Below are 20,227 nucleotides of genomic sequence, written 5' to 3'. Positions count from 1 at the left end.
TGCATTGCATACCTTAAAGATTGTTGTCGATGTTGTTTATGAAAGTTGCATACCTTAAAGATTGTTGTCGATGTTGTTTTATGAAAGCTATTCAGTAAAGAGTTTATCTGGCTAAAATAGACCCAATAGAAAAATTAAAAAGTAAATAAGAGTTTAACTAGTATATCAGGTGCCAGGAACTTTCCTAGCCCTTAGGTACATAACTAGCATTATATAGTGTTTGTGGGAATCATGGGTGAGCATTAAGTACTATTAGCAAAAAAACTATGGATTGATGGTAAAAATTAAGAGGAAAATAAGAGAAAGGAACCAAACTCAGGAAAAGCAAAATACCTGAAGAGTGATAAAGTATCACATAGTGCCTCACAGACCACTTCCTACATGTTGAATAGGAACCTCTTTCTAGTCTTTCTTCATAATTCATTTCACAGCATACCATTTATTAAGATTTTTTAAATGCAACTCATGATGAATACAAATTGTGAAAAGTTCAGACTTCGTAACTTTAAATGTTTACCAGAGCAAGTCATAGTGATAGTAAAATATAAGTATTCAACATCAAAGTTTTTCTATATTACTATTCTCCTTTATATTCATTGACAACTTCTGAATTAGAAAAGTCAATCTCTGATGTCTTGTGTCTTCTGCAGTTCAGCCATTATTAACAGAACTCAAAACATTTGAGGTTCTCAGATAAATTTTGAAGCCTGTTAAATTTGAAGTTGGCCTGAAACTTTTGCACAAAGTGAATTACCCCTATTTTATTTAGGGTTTTTGCCTATTGCAACTGATTTTCCTTTATCCACAGCTATTCTACATAATGTTATGCAGTGTTTGGTTGAATCCTTAACACTTTTCTTCCACCTTCCCTGCATGTAGTTTGTACTTTTTACAGTTTGGGGTTCTTGTGTGGATTTGATTTGCCACATTCCGGGACCTCATTGCGAGTGATTCTGTTCCCCAGTTTGATGATGTTCAAAGAAGCAGGTAAGTGAGAGCTGGGGTCAGATATAAGCAGAAAGTCAGAACTTTTTTATTTAAAAATTTAAAAAAATTTTTTGAGGGTAAGAAAGATCTTGCAGTCTTTTAGGACCACTGCCCTAACAACTTCAGATAGGCTAGCTGTAAGTAGAAAGAAGCTAGGACTGTGGAATTGAATTTCCTGGATCAGCTGCAATTACAAGGAGGATAAGAGAATGGTTGAGCTGATTCTTTTCTATTTTCTTTTCCTAGAAATAGTATGTATTTTTAGTCATTAACTAGTATTTTGGTTTTTTTTAATATCCCAGAAGCATTTATTCCTCTCTTAATACAGGTAAAGTGCTCCTGATGACTCTCTCACTCAGAGAGTTATCTTACCCTTCTTTCAGGGAAAGTGAATTTTACAAGTTAATTCTGCATGTTTCCCCTACAACTGATTTCATTCTGTACCATTAAATGGCCATTTATTTTCTCCCTTCTACTTAATCCAAGATTGGACATTGTTGAGTTTTGTTTGAACAATGTTTATTATGCTGAAAAAGGACACCAGGCCTGGGGGAACTCATCCTGTGTCTAGATCAACAAACAGAACTCCAGAGGGTCCTCTGGTTCCTCCCACTTGGTTGGAAAGGTGCTTACCCTTTCCAATCAAATATTGACTTCTGCACTAATCCAAAGGGTTTTCTTCTGAAGCTGTAAACTGAGAACAGAAATATTGCCTTGAGTGAGAGAAGTCTAGGAAGCAGCAGGTTTCATTTTTTGTCAGCCTGCCTGGCCTTTACTTGGCTAACACTTGGGAGTGTTGACAGTCCTGAGCCCTCTTGGCAGAGAACAAAGGTTAGAGAGAAGCCCTCAGGCAGGGGGACAGATCCCTCTTTGCCTCATTAGGGAGAATTCAGCCTTGTCTGTCTGGTTGGCAGGGCACACTTAATCACTGAGACTCAGCATTTCAGCAGTTTGCAAAGGAAAGTGATATGAAGGGACAGCTGCAAGTAAGCCACAACCTAGATCTGAAGAGATCAAGCACTCATTTCACTTGGAGGAAAGAGAGAAGGAAGGAAGCTGAGGACTTAGCAGGGTAAGTTTTTTTTTTCCGTCAACCTGTCTGCTTGCTTAGTTTATAATTGAGTAAAGTATTTATCACCCCACGCAGTGTTAATCACTGATTAAACAGCTGAATGTGGCCATAATTACAGTGTCCTTAATGTATTTCTCCTTCTCTTTTCCTACCCCCTTATTAAGGATCTCCAATGACCAGTTTCAGTCTTCCTTCTCCCTACCTCTCCAAAGACGTTTTGCATTTTTTGGTGACTTACAGAAAATTAGATGAGCACTCCTTATCTGGAGATAGTGAAAATATTACTGTAGTTTAGGTGAAACTTGGGACTCTTGGTGGTAAAGAAGAAGATGGGAAACCTAGGTCTAGGAATAGATTAATATTTTGTCTTGAATTTGGACATGAAGGATAAAAGTTTTTCTAGGCAATCAAGATCATGTCTCCTCTCCAGTTCTTGGTGTTGGTGTTCTCTCTCTTATACTGGGACTAAATTAGAGCCTAAGTCACTGGGGATGGCTAGAAAAAAATGAAAGGGAATCCCTTTCTAAGTGGAGAACATTCTAGACTCTGGAAAGTTCAAAGAGCTTACTGCAATTCTTTCCAGCTTCTCCTGTGAGTCCCCTGTTTTTTCCTTTGTTTCTCTCAGTTTATAACCTGTGAACAGGGAGTAGCCTGGGGCTCTTTACAGGAGATTTAGAACCAGGGAAGCTGTGTCTGGGCCTGGGGTATACAAACTCAAACATGAACCTGATGATGTATATAGATGCAGATCAAAGACCTGGCTTCTCACCCACCTTCTTACTTGTCTGCCAGAAAGCTAACTCATTTGTATCATGAACATTGTGCTCTAGACACAGAGGAGACTGTGACATTAGGGATTTTTACCACCACTCCTCTTCCTCAAACTGTGTGATCCTTTTGCTTTCTGACCAGTTCAGCCAACTCCCAGATTGCCAAGAGCTAATCTTCCTTTAGAGGAAGACCTCACCTTGGAAATGCGGAAAAGTAAAGCAGTACCTTTCTGACCTTAAGTGGCTTGCTTCCATTGCAGCAAAAAGGCTTATGTTTTAACTTCAGGGAGATATCTATTATAAATTCTGGGATTTAAGACCCTAGAGTTGTCTCAAATCACACTTTCCTTCCATACCTATTTAAAAAAAAAAAAAGTCATTCTTTCAAGGTTTAAGAAAGTGGTGTCTTGGCCGGGCGCCGTGGCTCATGCCTGTAATCCCAGCACTTTGGGAGGTCGAGGTGGGTGGATCACGAGGTCAGGAGTTCGAGACCAGCCTGACCAACATGGTGAAACCCCATCTCTACTAAAAATACAAAAATTAGCTGGGCATGGTGGCGCGAGCCTGTAATCCCAGCTACTCAGGAGGCTAAGGCAGGAGAATCACTTGAACCCGGGAGGTGGAGGTTGCAGTGAGCCAAGATCGCACCACTGCACTCCAGCCTGGGTGACAGAGTGAGACTCTGTCTCAAAGAAAGAAAGAAAAAGAAAATGTTATCTTGCCTGAGGCAGGTGGGTAGAGTAGATAAATGCTTTTTGTAGAATGGCAGTGATTCTGAAAATGCAATGAGAATGTGAGGTGATTAAAAGTGGAGGACAGAATGAGGTTAGTTGTTGGAAATTGGGTCCTAAAGTGTGAAGGGCAATTCCATTTACTCTTTTGGTAAAAGGACATGACCCTTAAACCCTAAGATAATCTAATATCATTAGGTCCAATTTCTTCATTGAAGGTAATATATAGGATATGGTATACAGATGAGCTTGACTATTTCTGTTCTGTGGACTCTGAAACCATCTATTCACCCATGGGATAAGGGGAGACATTAAGAGGGTGGATGGAAACATAAGGATGAGGAGATAGAAAGTGCAAAGGAAAATACAAATTTGTTCCTCCATTAACCTGAGGACAGGTTTTTAAGAGTCATGTTGTAAGATATGGATATGAGCTGGATAATTCTGGGAGCTTTTTGTTTATTTTTGCCACCTGCATACACCTCAGCTGCATGATGATTCTGAGGTTTTTCCTAACAGATCTGATCTAGAAGGATCAAATGTCAGATCATTTTTGTAACAAAACATGATCCCTGGTTTGAACTTTAACAGTTTCCTCATTCACACTGCCAGCGTTTTTAATCCTCTGTTATTTCTCTGTACCTGAAGACAATCTGGGGATTAATAACTTTTTAGCCTCTCAGTCTCTATGAATACCTTCCTTCCTTCCTTTTTTAATCGAAGTGAAAATCATATAACATAAAATTAATAATTTTAAAGTGAGCAATTAAATGGCATTTAGTGTATTCACGGTATTGTTCAACCATCAATTTTGTCTTGTTCCAAAACATTTTTATCACCCCAAAAGAAAACCCCATAACCATTAAGCAGTTACTCCCCATTTTCCCTTCCACCCAGCCCTTAGCAACTACCAATCTGCTTTCTGTCTCTGGGTTTACCTATTCTGGATATTTCATAGAAATGGCATCATACAACATGTATACAACATTTTGTGTCTGGCTTTCTTCGCTTAGTATAATTTTTTTTGAAGTTCCTCTACATTGTAGTGTGTATCACTATTTCATTTCTTTTTATAGCTGAATAATATACATCTTCATATGTATATTTATATCCCAATTTGTTTATCCATTTATCCATTGATGGACCTTTGGGTTGTTTCTACCTTTTAGCTGTTGTGAATAGTGCTGCTATGAACATTCACATATAAGTATTGGTTTGAGTATCTGTTTTTAAATATTTTGGGCACATAGCTAAGAATGAAATTTCTGGTTATATAGTAATATTATGTTAACTTTTTGGGGAACTGCCGTACTGTTTTCTATAGTGGTGGCACCATTTTACATTCTCACCTGCAGTGTACGAGGGTTCAAATTACTCCATATCCTCATCAACACTTGTTATTTTGTTATTTTTTTTTTATAATAGCCATACTAGTGGGTATGAAGTAATATCTCACTGTGGTTCTGATTTGCATTTTCCTAATGACTATTGAGCATATTTTCTTGTGTTTATTGTCCATTTGCATATATTCTTTGGGAAAATGCCTATTCACATGTTATGCCCAATTTTTTAGTTGGGTTGTTTGGTGGTTTTTTTGTTTGTTATTGAGTTGTGGGAATTCTTTATATATTTTGAATACTAACCCCTTATCAGATATATGGTGTGCAAATATTTTCTTCCATTCTTGGGGTGTCATTTGACTCTGTTGTTAGTTTAGCATCCTTTGATGCACAAAAGTTTTTAATTTTGCTGTCCAATTTATCTATTTTGGTGGTGGTGGTGTTGCCTGTGCTTTTGGTGTCATATCCTAGAAATTATTGCCAAACCTATGTCATGAACCTTTCCCCATAGACTTTTATAGTTTTACTTCTTAAGTTTAGGTCTTTATACTTTAAACATTCAAACTCGAGTCATTCTATTTCATTAATTTGCAGAATGTTTCTGTCTATATTTCTGTGTTTATTCTCTCCTCTGTGCTTAGAATTTATTTTTTCCCTATTTCCAAGTATTCAAAGTATTCCCATCTTTCAAGGTCTATTCCAACTGCCACCTGCTTCATGAAGAAAGCCACTGAAGAGATTCTCACCCACTGAAGAGATTTTCTTCTTCTGATCTCCCATTAGTGCTTTAGTTGCACTTTTCTGGTTGGATTTATATAGTACCTTATAGTCTACATCTAATCTCCCTACAAGACATTTAGATATATATTTCTCATATTTGCTTCTATATATAGTGTTTCGCAAATGATTTCATCTGTTTATCAGTAAATATATATTACATGAATGGACATTTTAATTTTTCTCATATGGTCCTTTCTGTTTACTCAGCTCTTATGGAAGGCATGGCAGAAGATGAGACAGGGAAAGAGGACAGCACAGAGTCACAGCCAGATAGTGACTGAGTGTAGGCTTACTTCTACCTCAAAACTTACCACTTTAGGAAATTTTTCTGACTTGCTTGACTACATAACTCTTAGTGCACGTTTTATATTACATTTAATTTTTACTTCTTGGCTTATTGCTTATACATGTGATAATAGGTCTTTCAAAATAAATGTTTTATCTCTCTATATTAAACTGTCTAACTCTCCAATTGGATGGTCACTTTAGAGAATTAAAACTTCTATTGCTTTTTCCTCTTTTAAATTGAGTTTTAAAATACATTAAAGCTATATTAATATTTTCTCCTTATTAAAAAAGTCAAACATTACAGGTAAGTATACAGTTCCGTTTGATCAGCCCAGTTCCTATTTAACTGCCTTCTTAAACTATTCAGAGTGAATCACTGTTACCAGTTTTCTTTTTTTTTTTGAGACAGAGTTTTGCTCTTGTTGCCCAGGCTGGAGTGCAATGGTGCGATCTCGGCTCACCGCAACCTCCGCCTCCTGGGTTCAAGCAGTTCTCCTGCCTCAGCCTCCCAAGTAGCTGGGATTATAGGCACCCACCACCACGTCCAGCTAATTTTTTGTATTTTTAGTAGAGATGGGGTTTCACCATGTTGGCCAGGCTGGTCTTGAACTCCTGACCTCAGGTGATCCGCCCGCCTCAGCCTCCCAAAGTGCTGGGATTACAGGCGTGAGCCACCACGCCCAGCTGTTACCAGTTTTCTATGGGCCCTGCCAAATCTTTTTTGATGCATTTACTTATAGATATATATGTGTGTGTGTATATATATATAATGTATAGGACTTATATGTGTAAATTATATTCATATAAAATTACTTCTTCTTGGCTGGGTGTGGTGGCTCAAGCCTGTAATCCTGGCATTTTGGGAGGCCAAGGTGGGTGGATCACCTGAGGTCAGGAGTTTGAGACCAGCCTGACCAACATGGTGAAACCCCATCTCTACTAAAAAATACAAAAATTAGCCGGGCATGGTGGCGCCTGCCCGTAGTCCCAGCTACTCGGGAGGCTGAGGCAGGAGAATCGCTTGAACCTAGGAGGTGGAGTGAGCTGAGATTATGCTGCTGCACTCCAGCCTGGGCGGCAGAGCAAGACTCTGTCTCAAAAAACAACAACAACAACAAATTACTTCTTCCCTATTTTCCACAGCTGCCTATGGTGATCAATAACCAGTAAATACTGAATAAATCTTACTGATAACCTGGGTCTGAGAGACTGGAATGAGAAATGAAAGGTCAAGCATATGAAAATACTTCACAAGTGTCCAGCTTGTAAAATTCCATTCCATGTCTATTCTGCATATAATCTCCAGGTATCACTGGACAGGCCATGGCTCCACGGTCCCGGCGACGAAGGCACAAGAAACCTCCCTCATCAGTGGCTCCCATCATCATGGCCCCAACCACAATTGTGACCCCTGTGCCTCTGACCCCCTCAAAACGTGGCCCTAGCATTGACACACTTGGCTTCTTCTCCTTGGATGATAATGTTCCTGGCCTATCGCAGCTGATCCTTCAAAAGCTGAACATGAAAAGCTATGAAGAATATAAGTGAGTGACCAGCTCTATGGAAAAGGGATATATTGTCTCTGGTAGAAGTAAATTTCAGAAGGTGGAGAGGGAGTACAGTTTGGTGAATATGGAGTATTTGCAATAAGAGATTTTCTCATCCTTTTGCCAGTTACTATATTACTATAAAAGAAGAAATATTCACTTAAGTGAAAAATGATGGCAGTGGGAGACATAGGAGTAAGTGGAAATGTGTAGGAGACAAGATGGGGGGCATGAGAGATTTTGGAGATATTCCTTTCCCCATTGTCATTCCTTCTCCATGCTGTCTCTGCAGGTTGGTGGTAGATGGGGGTACCCCCGTATCAGGCTTTGGATTTCGATGTCCTCAAGAAATGTTCCAGAGGATGGAAGACACATTTCGATTCTGTGCTCACTGTAGAGCACTCCCTAGTGGGCTTTCAGACTCCAAGGTTCTCCGGCACTGTAAGAGGTGACTTGTTGGGAGCTAATAGGGAGACATTCAGAAATGATCCTGTATTAGCCGGGCATGATGACTCATGCCTGTAATTCCAGCACCTTGGGAGGCCGAGGCAGGTGGATCACATGAGGCCAACCTGGCCAACACGACAAAACCCTGTCTCTACTAAAAATACAAAAATTAGCCTGGTGTGGTGGCACACACCTGTAGTCTCAGCTACTCGAGAGGCTGAGGTGGGAGAATTGCTTGAACCCAGGAGGCAGAGGTTGCAGTGAGCCAAGATTGCACACTGCACTCCAGCCTGGATGACAGAGCAAGACTCTGTCTCAAAAAAAAAAAAAAAAAAGAAAAAGCAATGACCTTCTACTACAACCTCATTCCAAGAGGAAAGATCTGAAAGTTTTCAAAATAACCTAAGACTTAGGTCCTCATTTTTTGTCACCCAGGCTACAGAGATTAGAACAGTGTTCTAATCCTGCTTATTTTTGGTGTTATTGGGAAGTGAGACAAGAAACCACAATACAATCCTCTCTGTCTCTCTCTCGAATACTCAAGGAGTAAGACTACATTTGTTCTGGGGAGGTGGAGGTTGAACCATACCTGTTACGAGAGGACAGCTGCAAACTCGTGGTGTTTTTTCTAAAAGTGATATAAAAAGTGAGTTGTTCCAGATAGAGAGTAAGGTATCACTCTGTCTGGCAGAATAATTATATTCCCAATCCCTCCTGCCTTGTCTGCCAAATGTAGTCCCCAAAATTGGTGCATCAGCTGTCATTCCTCTCCCTACCTTCCTTACCCATTCACCATCCTAGGTGCAGGAATATCAGTTCCTTTCCTCAGATAACCCCAATCATATTTATAGTATAAGAACTATTTCTCTCTCATTCTCTCAGGTGCAGAAATGTCTATTACTGTGGTCCAGAGTGCCAGAAGTCAGACTGGCCCGCACACAGGAGGGTTTGTCAAGAGCTTCGTCTTGTGGCTGTGGACCGTCTCATGGAATGGCTTCTGGTCACAGGTGGAGTGGTGGTGTTGAGGATCTCTGCCATAATGGTCATAGTTGATTGCATTTAAAGGAAGATACAAAATCATATTGTTATGAAAAAATGAGGAAGTGGGGCAAAGGATGGGGCACCCCCGCTCACAGGTTGGCAGAGTGAACATGGAGGGAATATTGATCATTAGTGAGGGGGAAATTTTGAAGCCAGGAAAGCATTAGGTTACTTCTTACTTCTTCTTTCCTACAGGTGATTTTGTCCTACCCTCAGGACCTTGGCCATGGCCACCTGAAGCTGTACAGGACTGGGACTCCTGGTTTTCTATGAAGGGGTTACACCTAGATGCTACATTGGATGCTGTGCTAGTTAGTCATGCCGTGACCACCTTATGGGCCAGTGTAGGACGGCCAAGGCCAGACCCGGATGTCCTGCAGGCATCTTTGAAGCGGCTGCTGACAGATGTCCTGTCACGGCCCTTGACTCTAGGCCTAGGACTTAGGGCCTTGGGGATAGATGTTAGGAGGACTGGGGGAAGCACAGTGCATGTGGTTGGTGCTTCCCATGTGGAGACATTTCTTACTCGCCCAGGGGACTATGATGAGCTTGGTTACATGTTTCCTGGGCACCTTGGACTCCGTGTGGTCATGGTGGGTGTAGACGTAGCTACTGGCTTTTCACAGAGCACCTCAACTTCACCCCTGGAACCTGGCACAATTCAGCTTAGTGCCCACAGGGGCCTCTACCATGACTTCTGGGAGGAGCAAGTAGAGACCGGGCAGACACACCATCCAGATTTGGTGGCGGCATTCCATCCAGGTTAAGAGTCATTGGTTCAGGGGAATAGAGGGTGGCTCCCCTGAGAATTTTCCATCCTGAATCTTCTGTCTTTGGAACCCCATTCATTTGGTCTCATTAAACACAATATGATGACAACTTTTCTTTTTTTTTTTTCTTTTTTTTTTTTTTGAGACAGAGTCTCGCTCTGTCACCCAGGCTGGAGTGCAGTGGCGCGATCTCGGCTCACTGCAAGCTCCGCCTCCCGGGTTCACGCCATTCTCCTGCCTCAGCCTCCCGAGTAGCTGGGACTACAGGCGCCCGGCTAATTTTTTGTATTTTTAGTAGAGGCGGGGTTTCACTGTGTTAGCCAGGATGATCTCGATCTCCTGACCTTATGATCCACCCGCCTTTGCCTCCCAAAGTGCTGGGATTACAGGCGTGAGCCACCGCGCCCGGCCTGATGACAACTTTTCTTGATAATTTGCCATATGTACTACACTTGGGTTCAGAATTTTTCATTGAAGAGTGGATGATGATGATGATGATAATGACTGGGGATAAGCAAGATGAGGGGTGGGGTACTCACAGTCAAAGAAATATCTTACTCTTAGGGTCTGCTTTAGTCTTTCCCTATTCCCATTTTCATTTTTGTTCCATAGGTTTTCATTCCTCCCCAGACTTGATGGAGGCTTGGCTGCCCACCCTGCTGCTACTTCGTGACTATAAGATTCCTACATTGCTTACTGTTTACAGGTTTTGACCTCATCCTATTTGTGATACTTCCCTGACTTTACATCTCTCTTTATATAGATGAGCTCATTTTTGCCCCCCTCTTGCTCATCTACCTTCTGGTGAGGATGTTCTTCTTTTCTGCATATGGCTTTTTTATCCCCTTGGAACAGTCCTTTGCTAGTTAATGGAATATTTAATAAGACATTTGGGAGGGAAAGATAGCCCTTGCCTAGTCCAGCCTTAGGCAATTTGGGGGATGGGTGATTACAGAAATGTCAGGCTCTTGGGCAGTTTTTCCTTTATCTCTGTCACAATCAGTAGAGTAATTTTTCTTCTCTCTCTTCTACAGCCATCAGGAGTTGGTATCCTCTTTGCAGATTCTGGTGGAACTGGATACACACATCACTGCCTTTGGGGCTAATCCTTTCATGTCCCTCAAACCTGAACAAGTCTATTCCAGTCCCAACAAGCAGCCAGTATACTGCAGTGCATACTATATCATGTTTCTTGGAAGCTCCTGTCAGCTGGATAATAGGCAATTAGAAGAGAAAGTGGATGGTGGGATTTAAATAGATCATAACTGGACATCTGGAAAATGGGGAGGTTGTGATGAAATTACCCTGCTAATGCCAGGTTCTTGCAAACTTTGAAAAACATTATATTCTAAACCTCATTTACTGTTTGGGTAAAAATTCTAAGCTGAATGAGAGTTTCTGTATAACATAACTGGTTTCTTTCTTTTTTTGAGATGGAGTCTTGCTCTGTTGCCCAGGCTGGAGTGCAGCGGCATGATCTCGGCTCACTGCAGCCTCCGCCTCCTGGGTTCAAGTGGTTCTCCTGCCTCAGCCTCCCTAGTAGCTGGGATTACAGGTGCACACCACCACACCTGGCTAATTTTTGTATTTTTAGCAGAGACAGGGTTTCACCATGTTGGCCAGGCTCGTATCAAACCCTTGACCTCAGGTGATCTGCCTGCCTCAACCTCCCAAAGTTCTGGGATTACAGGCATGAGCCACCATGCCCAGCCAATGTAACTGGTTTCTAAGAGTTTAGCCACAGTAGCTTCTAGAGATAGGAAATTAGATTTAGTGGGTGGGAAGAGGCCCTGATGCTGGTCTTTCCAGAGCTTATAGTTGCTAACACTTTTCTTTGTAAAGAAGTTTACCTTTTGACTGGAACCAGATGGCACTGAGAAAAAGAATGAGAACCACCTTATTCTTCTGAAAAAGACTTTCTTCTCATCCAGTAATTTGGGCTAAAAAATGGAAAGATGTTGATGACTTGAAGTGATGCAAGAATGGACAAGTCAGGGAAGTCATTGGGAACATGGATGAGGTTGTAAGCATTGGTACAGTGTCCTGTTTCCTGACTTTTTTGAGAGAAATGTCTACTTTTCCTGTTTTCTCTTGGGGACTTTTGACCCTAGAGTAGCCCTGGTGTTATATTTTAGATATCCCAAGCTATATCAGACTTTACCTGAATATACTGGAGTTACTTATTATCCCCCATTCTATACCCCAATAAACTCAGTTTGGGGCTTCTTAAGTCACTTGTTTTATTTCCTATTCACTGGCAAGTATTACTCATCTGCACATAACACCTCAAGACTGGAGGTTTCTCTCTTGCCAACAGAGTAATTAGCATCAGTTCTCTGGGTCTGCCACTCTGTCACACATTTGCCTCATGTCATCCTTTTCTTTTTTATTTCTTTTTCTTTTTTCTTTTTGGAGACAGAGTCTTGCTCTGTCGCCAAGGCTGGAGTGCAGTGGCATTATCATAGCTCTTTGCAGCCTCAGACTCCTGGGCTCAAGTGATCCTTCCATCTCATCCTCTCAAGTAGTTGGGACTTACAGGTACATACCACCACGCCCAGCTAACTTTTTTTTTTTTTTTTTTTTTCTCTAGAGACAGGGCCTCCTTGTGTTGCCCAGGCTGGTCTCAAACTCCTGGGCTCAAGCAATCCTCCCACCTCAGCCTGCCAGAGTGTTAGGATTACAGGCATGAGACACTGTGCCCAGCCAATGTCATCCTTTTCTCATCATACTCTCAGGATTAGGACATTTCCTGGGTATTCATTCCTACAATCTTGCCATGACTGTCTCTCACACACATATTACAGCCCATCACCCCAACACACACATACACATTCTATTGCCCACTCTAATAGGGATAATTTTAGAATTTCATATATTCATTGAAAACAGTACCTGTCATACTACAGGTACTGTATTTTGGCTTTGGGGAGATTGAAAGGTGAATAAGACATGGTGTTTATTCTTAGGAAGGGAAATAATATTTATGAATTTGGAGATACCTTTATTGCAAGGTATAATATGGAGTAAGAAACACGAGAGAGGCTTCTGGTGCTAAGGAAATAGAGTGAAAAGAGCTCTCTTCCCTCTTGCGGCCATCACTGAAGCAGGAGCGGCCAAAATGAAGTTTAATCCCTTTGTGACTTCCGACTGAAGCAAGAATTGCAAAAGGCATTTCAATGCACCTTCCCACATTCACAGGAAAATTATGTCTTCCCCTCTTTCCAAAGAGCTGAGACAGAAGTACAACGTGCGATGCATGCCCATCCAAAAGGATGATGAAGTTCAGGTTGTATGAGGACACTATAAAGATCAGCAAATTGGCAAAGTAGTCCAGGTTTACAGGAAGAAATATGTTATCTACAATGAATGGGTGCAGTGGGAAAAAGCTAATGGCACAACTGTCCACATAGGCATTCACCCTAGCAAGGTGGTCATCACTAGGCTAAAACTGGACAAAGACCGCAAAAAGATCCTTGAACGGAAAGCCAAATCTCGCCAAGTAGGAAAGGAAAAGGGCAAATACAAGGAAGAAACAATTGTGAAGATGCAGGAATAAAGTAATCTTATATACAAGCTTTGATTAAAACTTGAAACAAAGAAAAAAATAGAGTGGAAAGAGATCATTTTGCTAAACGATAGTGAAAATATTCTGAGTGAGAATTTTTTGAAACAGAGCACAAGGCACTCAAGACGGAAGGAACAACAGGACCAGAAGTTTGGAGGCAGAAAAGCATATGGGATATTTGAAGGTACCTTTGGGGATTAGTATAAATTAAGTCTGGAAGGTAGATTGAGATAAGATGATAGGAGTATTGTGGATTTTTATAGATCTGAGTATGAATCCTGGAACAGCCATCAAATTTTATATTGCAAGGGAAGCTAAACTTCTCTAAGCCTTAGTTTCTTCATCTGTAAAATGGAGATAATACCAAGTATCCCAAATTAATATTGAAGTTAAACGAAAATGTTTGCAAAGTTGGAGGACTCGCACATCCCAATTTCTTTTTTTTGTTGTTTGAGACAGAGTCTCGGGCTCAAGTGATCCTCCCACCTCAGCCTCCCTAGTAGCTGGGACCACAAGTGCAAGCCACCATGCCCAGCCAATTTTTGTATTTTTTGTAGAGACAGGGTTTTGCCATGTTGCCCAGGCTGGTCTTGAACTCCTGAGCTCAAGAGATCCACCCTCCTCAGCCTCCCAAAGTGCTGAGATTATGAGCCACTGTGCCCGGCCCCCAGTTCCAAAACCTATAATCAATTGTATACTTAGCAGTTCAATATCCCTAATCTGAAAACCCAAAATGCTCCTGTGAGCGTATCCTTTGAGTGCTATGTCGGCACTCCAAAAGTTTCAGGTTTTGGACCATTTTGGATCTCGGTACTCAAAAAGCTTTGGATTTTGGAGCATTTTGAATTTCAAATTTTTGGATTAGGGATGCTCAACCTGTACAAAATAGTAGTAGTCAAGACAATGTGATACTGGCATAGAATAGACATAAGGTCAGTGCAGTAGAATTGAGAATTGTCTTAGTCTGCTTGGGCTGCTGTAACAAAATACTGTAAACTGTGTGGCTTGTAAACATCAAATTTATTTTCCACATTTCTGGAAGCTGGAAAGTCCAAGATCAAGGCACTAGCAGATTTCGTGTCTGAGAAGGGCATGTTCGTACTGTGGAAGGGGCGACTGAGCTCACTCTTTCCTCTTTTACAAGGACACTAATCCCACTCATGAGGGCTCTGCCCTCATGACCTAATAATTTCCCAAAGATCCCACCTCCTAAAGCCAGAGGTTAGGATTTCAGCACGTGAATTTGTGTGTGTGTGGTGTATGTATGTGTATGTGTATGTATTGGGGTGGAGGAGGCTCACAAAACATTCAGACTGTAACAAGAATAGCAGGGCATGGTGGTTCATGCCTGTAATCCCAGCACTTTGGGAGGCCAAGGCAAGCAGATCGTTTGAGCCCAGGAGCTTGAGACCAGTGTGGGAAACATCCCAAAACCCCGTCTCTAAAAAAAATACAAAAAAAAATTAGCTGGGCATGGTGACACATACCTGTAGTCCTAGCTACTTGAGGGGCTGAGGTGAGAGGATCGCTTGAGTGCAGGAGGTTGAGGCTGCAGTAAGCCAAGATTGTGCCACTGCACTCCAGCCTGGGTGAAAAGTGAGAATCTGTCTCAAAAAAAAAAAAAAAGAAAAAAAAACCTTAACATTTATGGTCAATTGATTTTTCACAAGGATACATAAACAATTAATTGGGAAAAGAACAGACTTTTCAACAAATAGTGCTGGGACAACTGGATATCCAGACGCAGAAGAATAAAGCTATACCCCCACCTCACACAATATACATAGATTAACTCAAAATGGTTCAAATACCTAAAACTAAAACTCTTCAAAGAAAAAAAAGGGGAAAATCTTCGTGAACTTATCTGGCAATGTTTTCTTAGGTATGACACCAAAAACACAGGCAACCAAAATAAAAATAAATAAATTAGACTATCAGAATTTAAAATTTTAGGCCAGGTGTGGTGGCTCACACCTGTAATCCCAACATTTTAGGAGGCAAGACGGGAGGACTGCTTAAGCCCAGAAGTTCAAGATGAGCCTAAGCAACATAGACCTATCTCTACAAAAAAAAAAAAAATTAGCGGGCATGGTGGCGCATGCCTGTAGTCACACTACCTGGGAGGCTGAGGTGGAAAGATCGCTTGAGCCCAGGAGGCTGCAGTGAGCCATGATCGCACTCCAGCCTGGGTGACAGAGCGAGATCCTGTCTCAAAAAAAAAAAAAAAAATGAGAGAAAATATTAATAAATTATATATCTGATAAGGGACCTACAACTTAAAAGGACAGATAACCCAATTAAAAATGGGCAAAGGATCTGAACAGACATTTCTCCAAAAAAGATGTATAAATGGCCAATAAGTACATGAAAAGGTGCTCAACATCATCAATCATTAAGGTATACAAATTAAAATTATAATGAGATACCACTTCATACCCACTACGATGGCTATGATGAAAAAAAGAGGTAGTAACAAATGTTGATGAGGATGTGAAGAAATTGTAACCTTCATACACTGCTGGTGGGAATGTAAAATGATGCAGCCAATTTGGAAAACAGTCTGGCAGTTCCTCAAACAGTTAAACATTGAGGGCCAGGTAATGATGACTCACGCCTGTAATCCCAGCACTTTGGGAGGCTGAGCTAGGAGTACTGCTTAAAGCAAGGAGTTTAAGACCAGCCTGGGCAACGAATCAAGACCCTGTCTCTTTAAAAAAAAAAAAAAAAAAAAAAAAGTTAAAAATTGACTGACCATTTGACCCAGAAGTTTTGCTCGTAGGTTTGTACCCATGAGATGAAATCATATGTATATAAATATTCATAGCAGCATTATTCATGACAGCCAAAAGATGAAAACAACCAAAATATCCATCAGCTTATGAATGGATAAGCAAAATGTGGTAAATCCTTACAAGGAAATAGTATTTGACCATAAAAGTAATGAAATACTGATTCATGTTACAATATGAAAGCCAGTTACAAAAGACTACATATTGTACAAGTGCATTTATATGAAATGTTCAGAATAGGCAAGTCTATGGAGACAAAGTAGATTAGTGGCTACATGTGGAGGGGAAGGATGGGGGTATTGGGGGTGATGGGTAAAGGATATGGGATATAACCATTCTAAAATTGTTTGTGGTGATAGATGCACAACTCTGAATGTACTAAAAATCATTGAATTGTACACATTATATGGGTGAATTATATTTCAATAAAGCTATTACCAAATTTTTCTAATCTTAGAGAATGTAAAAAATAAGGATATTTAAATCCTTAACACAGTACCTAGCAAATAGTATGTCCTTAGTAGCTATTATTTGATAAATATCATTTTGAATTTTGCTCAGTAACACAGATTGAACTAGCAGTAGTGTGTAAGCTGGTTCGGTAATGGAAAATCCAGTTAGGACACTATTGTCATGGTTCAGACGAGATAATGTAGGTGTCAGCTAAGATTATATCAGTAGGTATGGAGAGCAAGAGGTAATTTTTAACTACAAGTAAAGTAAATAGTGACATTTTGCAGGTAGAACATGCAAGTAAAATCTAGGATTTGTTTGCTGATTGTGATGGATGAAGGGTGATGTATCTGTCAGCCAGAATATAATTAGAAACTACACAGTAACAGGTGGCACAAAAACATCCAATTTAGTAGAATGGTGGTGATAGTACACAAAAGTCCAAATGCCTAGCTTATTGTCAAATGCTGAGGATTCTAAGATGGCTTCTGCCCTTATAGGAGACTGACATAAGCAAGGACAATATAATGGAGTTATGTTTTCTAAAGTCAGCATATGAAATGAAAAAAATATTTTCAAAACTACCTTTGAAAATCCTTTAGGGTAGCACATGGGTTCTCTCAGTAGGTCTATCAGAGCCAGTTTTTCCCAGTGTTGGAAATAAATCTGTATTTGGCTGATCACCAGACGAAGTAGTTGGCTTGGGTTTTGGGGGCCCTATTGTAGTCAATCAGACAATCAATTATTTATCAAACACTCACTACTAGGCTCTAAAGATATCCCTGTTCTCAAGGAGCTTACATTCTAGATGGGGACAGAAACAGTAAACACACAGAATTTCAGATGCTTTTAAGTGGTATAAGGAAAATTAAATAATGAGCATAGCTGCTAGTGGTGGTTGTGCTGGTGGCAGCTACTAATGTTCAGGAAATACCTTGAGGAGATGACATTTTTTGTTTGTTTTTTTGAGATAGGGTCAGGCTCTGTCACCCAGGCTGGAGTGCAGTAGTGAGATCTTGGCTTACTACAGCCTCTGCCTCCCAGGTTCAAGTGATTCTCCCCTGTGAGCCTCCTAAGTAGATGGGATTACAAATGCACACTACTATGCCTGACTAATTTTTGTGTTTTTTGTAGAGATGGGGTCTCGCCATGTTGCCCAGGCTGGTCTCCAACTCCTGGGTTTCAGTGATCTGCCTGCCTTGGGCCTCCCAAAGTGCTAGGATTATAGGTGTGAGCCAACTCACCCAGCCAGGAGACCACATTTGAGATGACACCATGGAGAACATTCCCAGTAGAAGCAATAGCAAGTGCCAAGGTCCTGAGAATCTGGTGCATTTGGTCACAAGCTTGGTATGTTTGGACCGAAGGCCACTGTGTTCAGAGGTTAGTGATTAAGGAAAGTGAAGGCCAGGCGCCGTGGCTCACGCCTGTAATCCCAGCACTTTGGGAGGCCGAGGCAGGTGGATCACGAGGTCAGGAGATCAAGACCATCCTGGCTAACATGGTGAAACCCTGTCTCTACTAAAAATACAAAAAAATTAGCTGGGCGTGGCGGCAGTCACCTTTAGTCCCAGCTACTCGGGAGGCTCAGCCAGGAGAATGGTGTGAACCTGGGAGGCGAAGCTTGCAGTGAGCTGAGATTGCACCACCGCACTCCAGCCTGGGCGACAGAGCAAGACTCCGTCTCAAAAAAAAAAATAGTGAAAAGGGATTAGATGAGCGATGTAGGCAGGGACCAGATTATCTGGGGCTTAATAGACCATCAGGAGTTTGGATTTTATTTTATTCTGGTTCCAGTGGGAAGCTATTAAAGAAGTTTAATCATGGGAATTACATGACCCAATTTATTCTTTAGAAAGATCACTCTGACTCAGGGTTTCTTAACCTCAGCACTATTGACTTTTTGGGCTGAATAATTCTTTGTGTAGGGACTGTAGGCATTGTAGGATACGTACCTTGTTTAGAATCCTTGGCCTTCACCCACTAGATGCTAGTAACCCCACCACCTCCCCTCAGTTGTGACAACCAAAGATGTCTCCACACATTGTCAGGTGTCCCTGAGGGACAAAATTACTATTCTAATGGAACAAAAAGGATATGAACTTAAATACCAGACTCTGGGCCAGGCGTGGTGGCTCACACCTGTAATCCCAGCACTTTGGGAGGCCGAGGTGGGTGGATCACCTGAGGTCAGGAGTTCGCCTGGGCAACATGGCAAATCACCGTCTGTATTAAAAATATAAAAATTTAGGCCGGACGCGGTGGCTCATGCCTGTAATCCTAGCACTTTGGGAGGCTGAGGCGGGTGGGTCATGAGGTCAGGAGATCGAGACCATCCTGGCTAACACAGTGAAACCCTGTCTCTACTAAAAATACAAAAAATTAGCCAGGCGTGGTGGTAGACACCTGTAGTCCCAGCTACTCGGGAGGCTGAGGCAGGAGAATGGCGTGAACCCAGGAGGCAGAGCTTGCAGTGAGCCGAGATCGTGCCACTGCATTCCATCCAGCCTGGGCAACAGAGTGAGACTCTGTCTCAAAAAAAAAAAAAAAAAAAAAAAAAAACTGGGCGTGGTGGCGGATGCCTGTAATCCCAGCTACTTGGGAGGCTGAGGCAGGAGAATTCGTTGAACCTGGGAAGCAGAGGTTGCAATGAGCTGAGATCGTGCCATTGCACTCCAGCCTGGGCAACAGAATGAGACCCTGTCTCAAAACTACAGAAACAAAAAAAAAACCAGACTCTGATACAGTGGGATGTTCACATTAGAAGCATGATAGCTCTTATTTCACATGAACTCTGGAACATACGATGGCCTTCAGAGATGTTGACCAGGTATGGTGGCTCATACCTGTAATACATCCTGCACTTTGGGAGGCTGAGGCAGGTGGATCGCTTGAGGCCAGGAGTTCGAGACCAGCCTGGCCAACATGGCGAAACCCCATCTGTACTAAAAATACAAAAAAATTAGCTGGGCGTGGTGACATGCCTCCCAGCTACACGGGAGGCTGAGGCATGAGAATCGCTTGAACCCCGGAGGCAGAGGTTGCAGTGAGCCTAGATCGCACCACAGCACTCCAGCCTGGGTGACAGAGCAAGACTCTGTCTCCAAAAAAATTAAAAAATTAAAATGGTCCAGTTGAGTACAAAAAAGAAGATCAGGAAGAGTTTATTGGAGCAAGACAGAGATGAGCAACCTTGAAAACAAGTCTAATTAGATGAGTAATTGTTAAAAGATGAGCAGTGCTTTCTAAGCAGAGGTAGCAGGAGGAAAGGGTCTCCGATCCTGTAACGCCTTTTATGCCAGGAAGAAAGGATGAATTGAAAGGATGAAATGGCAAATGTCGTAGTAGACTATTGGACTATTCCTGCAGCTCAGTAAAGTGGGCTGGAAATAAGAGGTTTGGCAAATACCCTGTTATGGTGGTATTTAAGGCAGAGGGAGGGTTTGGAACGAGCTCACAAAGGGAACTCTAGAATGAACAGAGTAGGCTTCTCAGGGAAGGCTTAAATCCTGGAGGTCTCTGGGGTAGGTAGGACAGAAAGTCCTGTTATTTTCCAGGTAGACAGACTGTTGGGCGCCGGGGAATTAATGCTTGTCACCTAGAGAGTTGTGCATTTTGTCTACCATTGTTAAATGAGGCAATGACCT

General features: G+C 41.6%; 1 protein-coding gene and 1 pseudogene across 2 annotated transcripts; both read left to right on the top strand.

Moving 5' to 3' along the window:
* The first annotated feature begins 140 nt into the window (after positions 1 to 140).
* Positions 141 to 12,003, top strand: MSS51 (MSS51 mitochondrial translational activator). 2 transcript variants are annotated; one of them, XM_055092989.2, is made up of 7 exons: positions 141 to 2,059; positions 7,275 to 7,512; positions 7,808 to 7,963; positions 8,845 to 8,969; positions 9,199 to 9,765; positions 10,386 to 10,479; positions 10,808 to 12,003. In XM_055092989.2, the coding sequence occupies exons 2-7, from the start codon at positions 7,292 to 7,294 to the stop codon at positions 11,025 to 11,027; spliced, it is 1,383 nt and encodes a 460-aa protein (XP_054948964.1). In that variant the 5' UTR covers positions 141 to 2,059; positions 7,275 to 7,291; the 3' UTR covers positions 11,028 to 12,003. The 2 variants fall into 2 exon arrangements, with proteins under 2 accessions (XP_054948964.1, XP_063463827.1); XM_063607757.1 differs by having other exon boundaries at positions 141 to 7,512.
* Positions 9,772 to 19,976, top strand: LOC129393222 (large ribosomal subunit protein uL24-like; annotated as a pseudogene).
* Positions 19,977 to 20,227: the final 251 nt, after the last annotated feature.

This window comes from Pan paniscus, chromosome 8, assembly GCF_029289425.2.
Source record: "Pan paniscus chromosome 8, NHGRI_mPanPan1-v2.0_pri, whole genome shotgun sequence".
Lineage (NCBI taxonomy): Eukaryota > Metazoa > Chordata > Mammalia > Primates > Hominidae > Pan > Pan paniscus.
This window is presented reverse-complemented; position numbering and strand designations above follow the sequence as displayed.

Excerpts from the sequence above, each read along its gene's own strand:
- MSS51 (XM_055092989.2), top strand. The coding sequence starts at position 7,292 with ATGGCTCCACGGTCCCGGCGACGAAGGCACAAGAAACCTCCCTCATCA. Across the intron at positions 8,970-9,198 it reads GGAATGGCTTCTGGTCACAG|GTGATTTTGTCCTACCCTCA; the intron begins GTGGAGTGGTGG and ends TCTTTCCTACAG. Across the intron at positions 10,480-10,807 it reads ACATTGCTTACTGTTTACAG|CCATCAGGAGTTGGTATCCT; the intron begins GTTTTGACCTCA and ends TCTCTTCTACAG.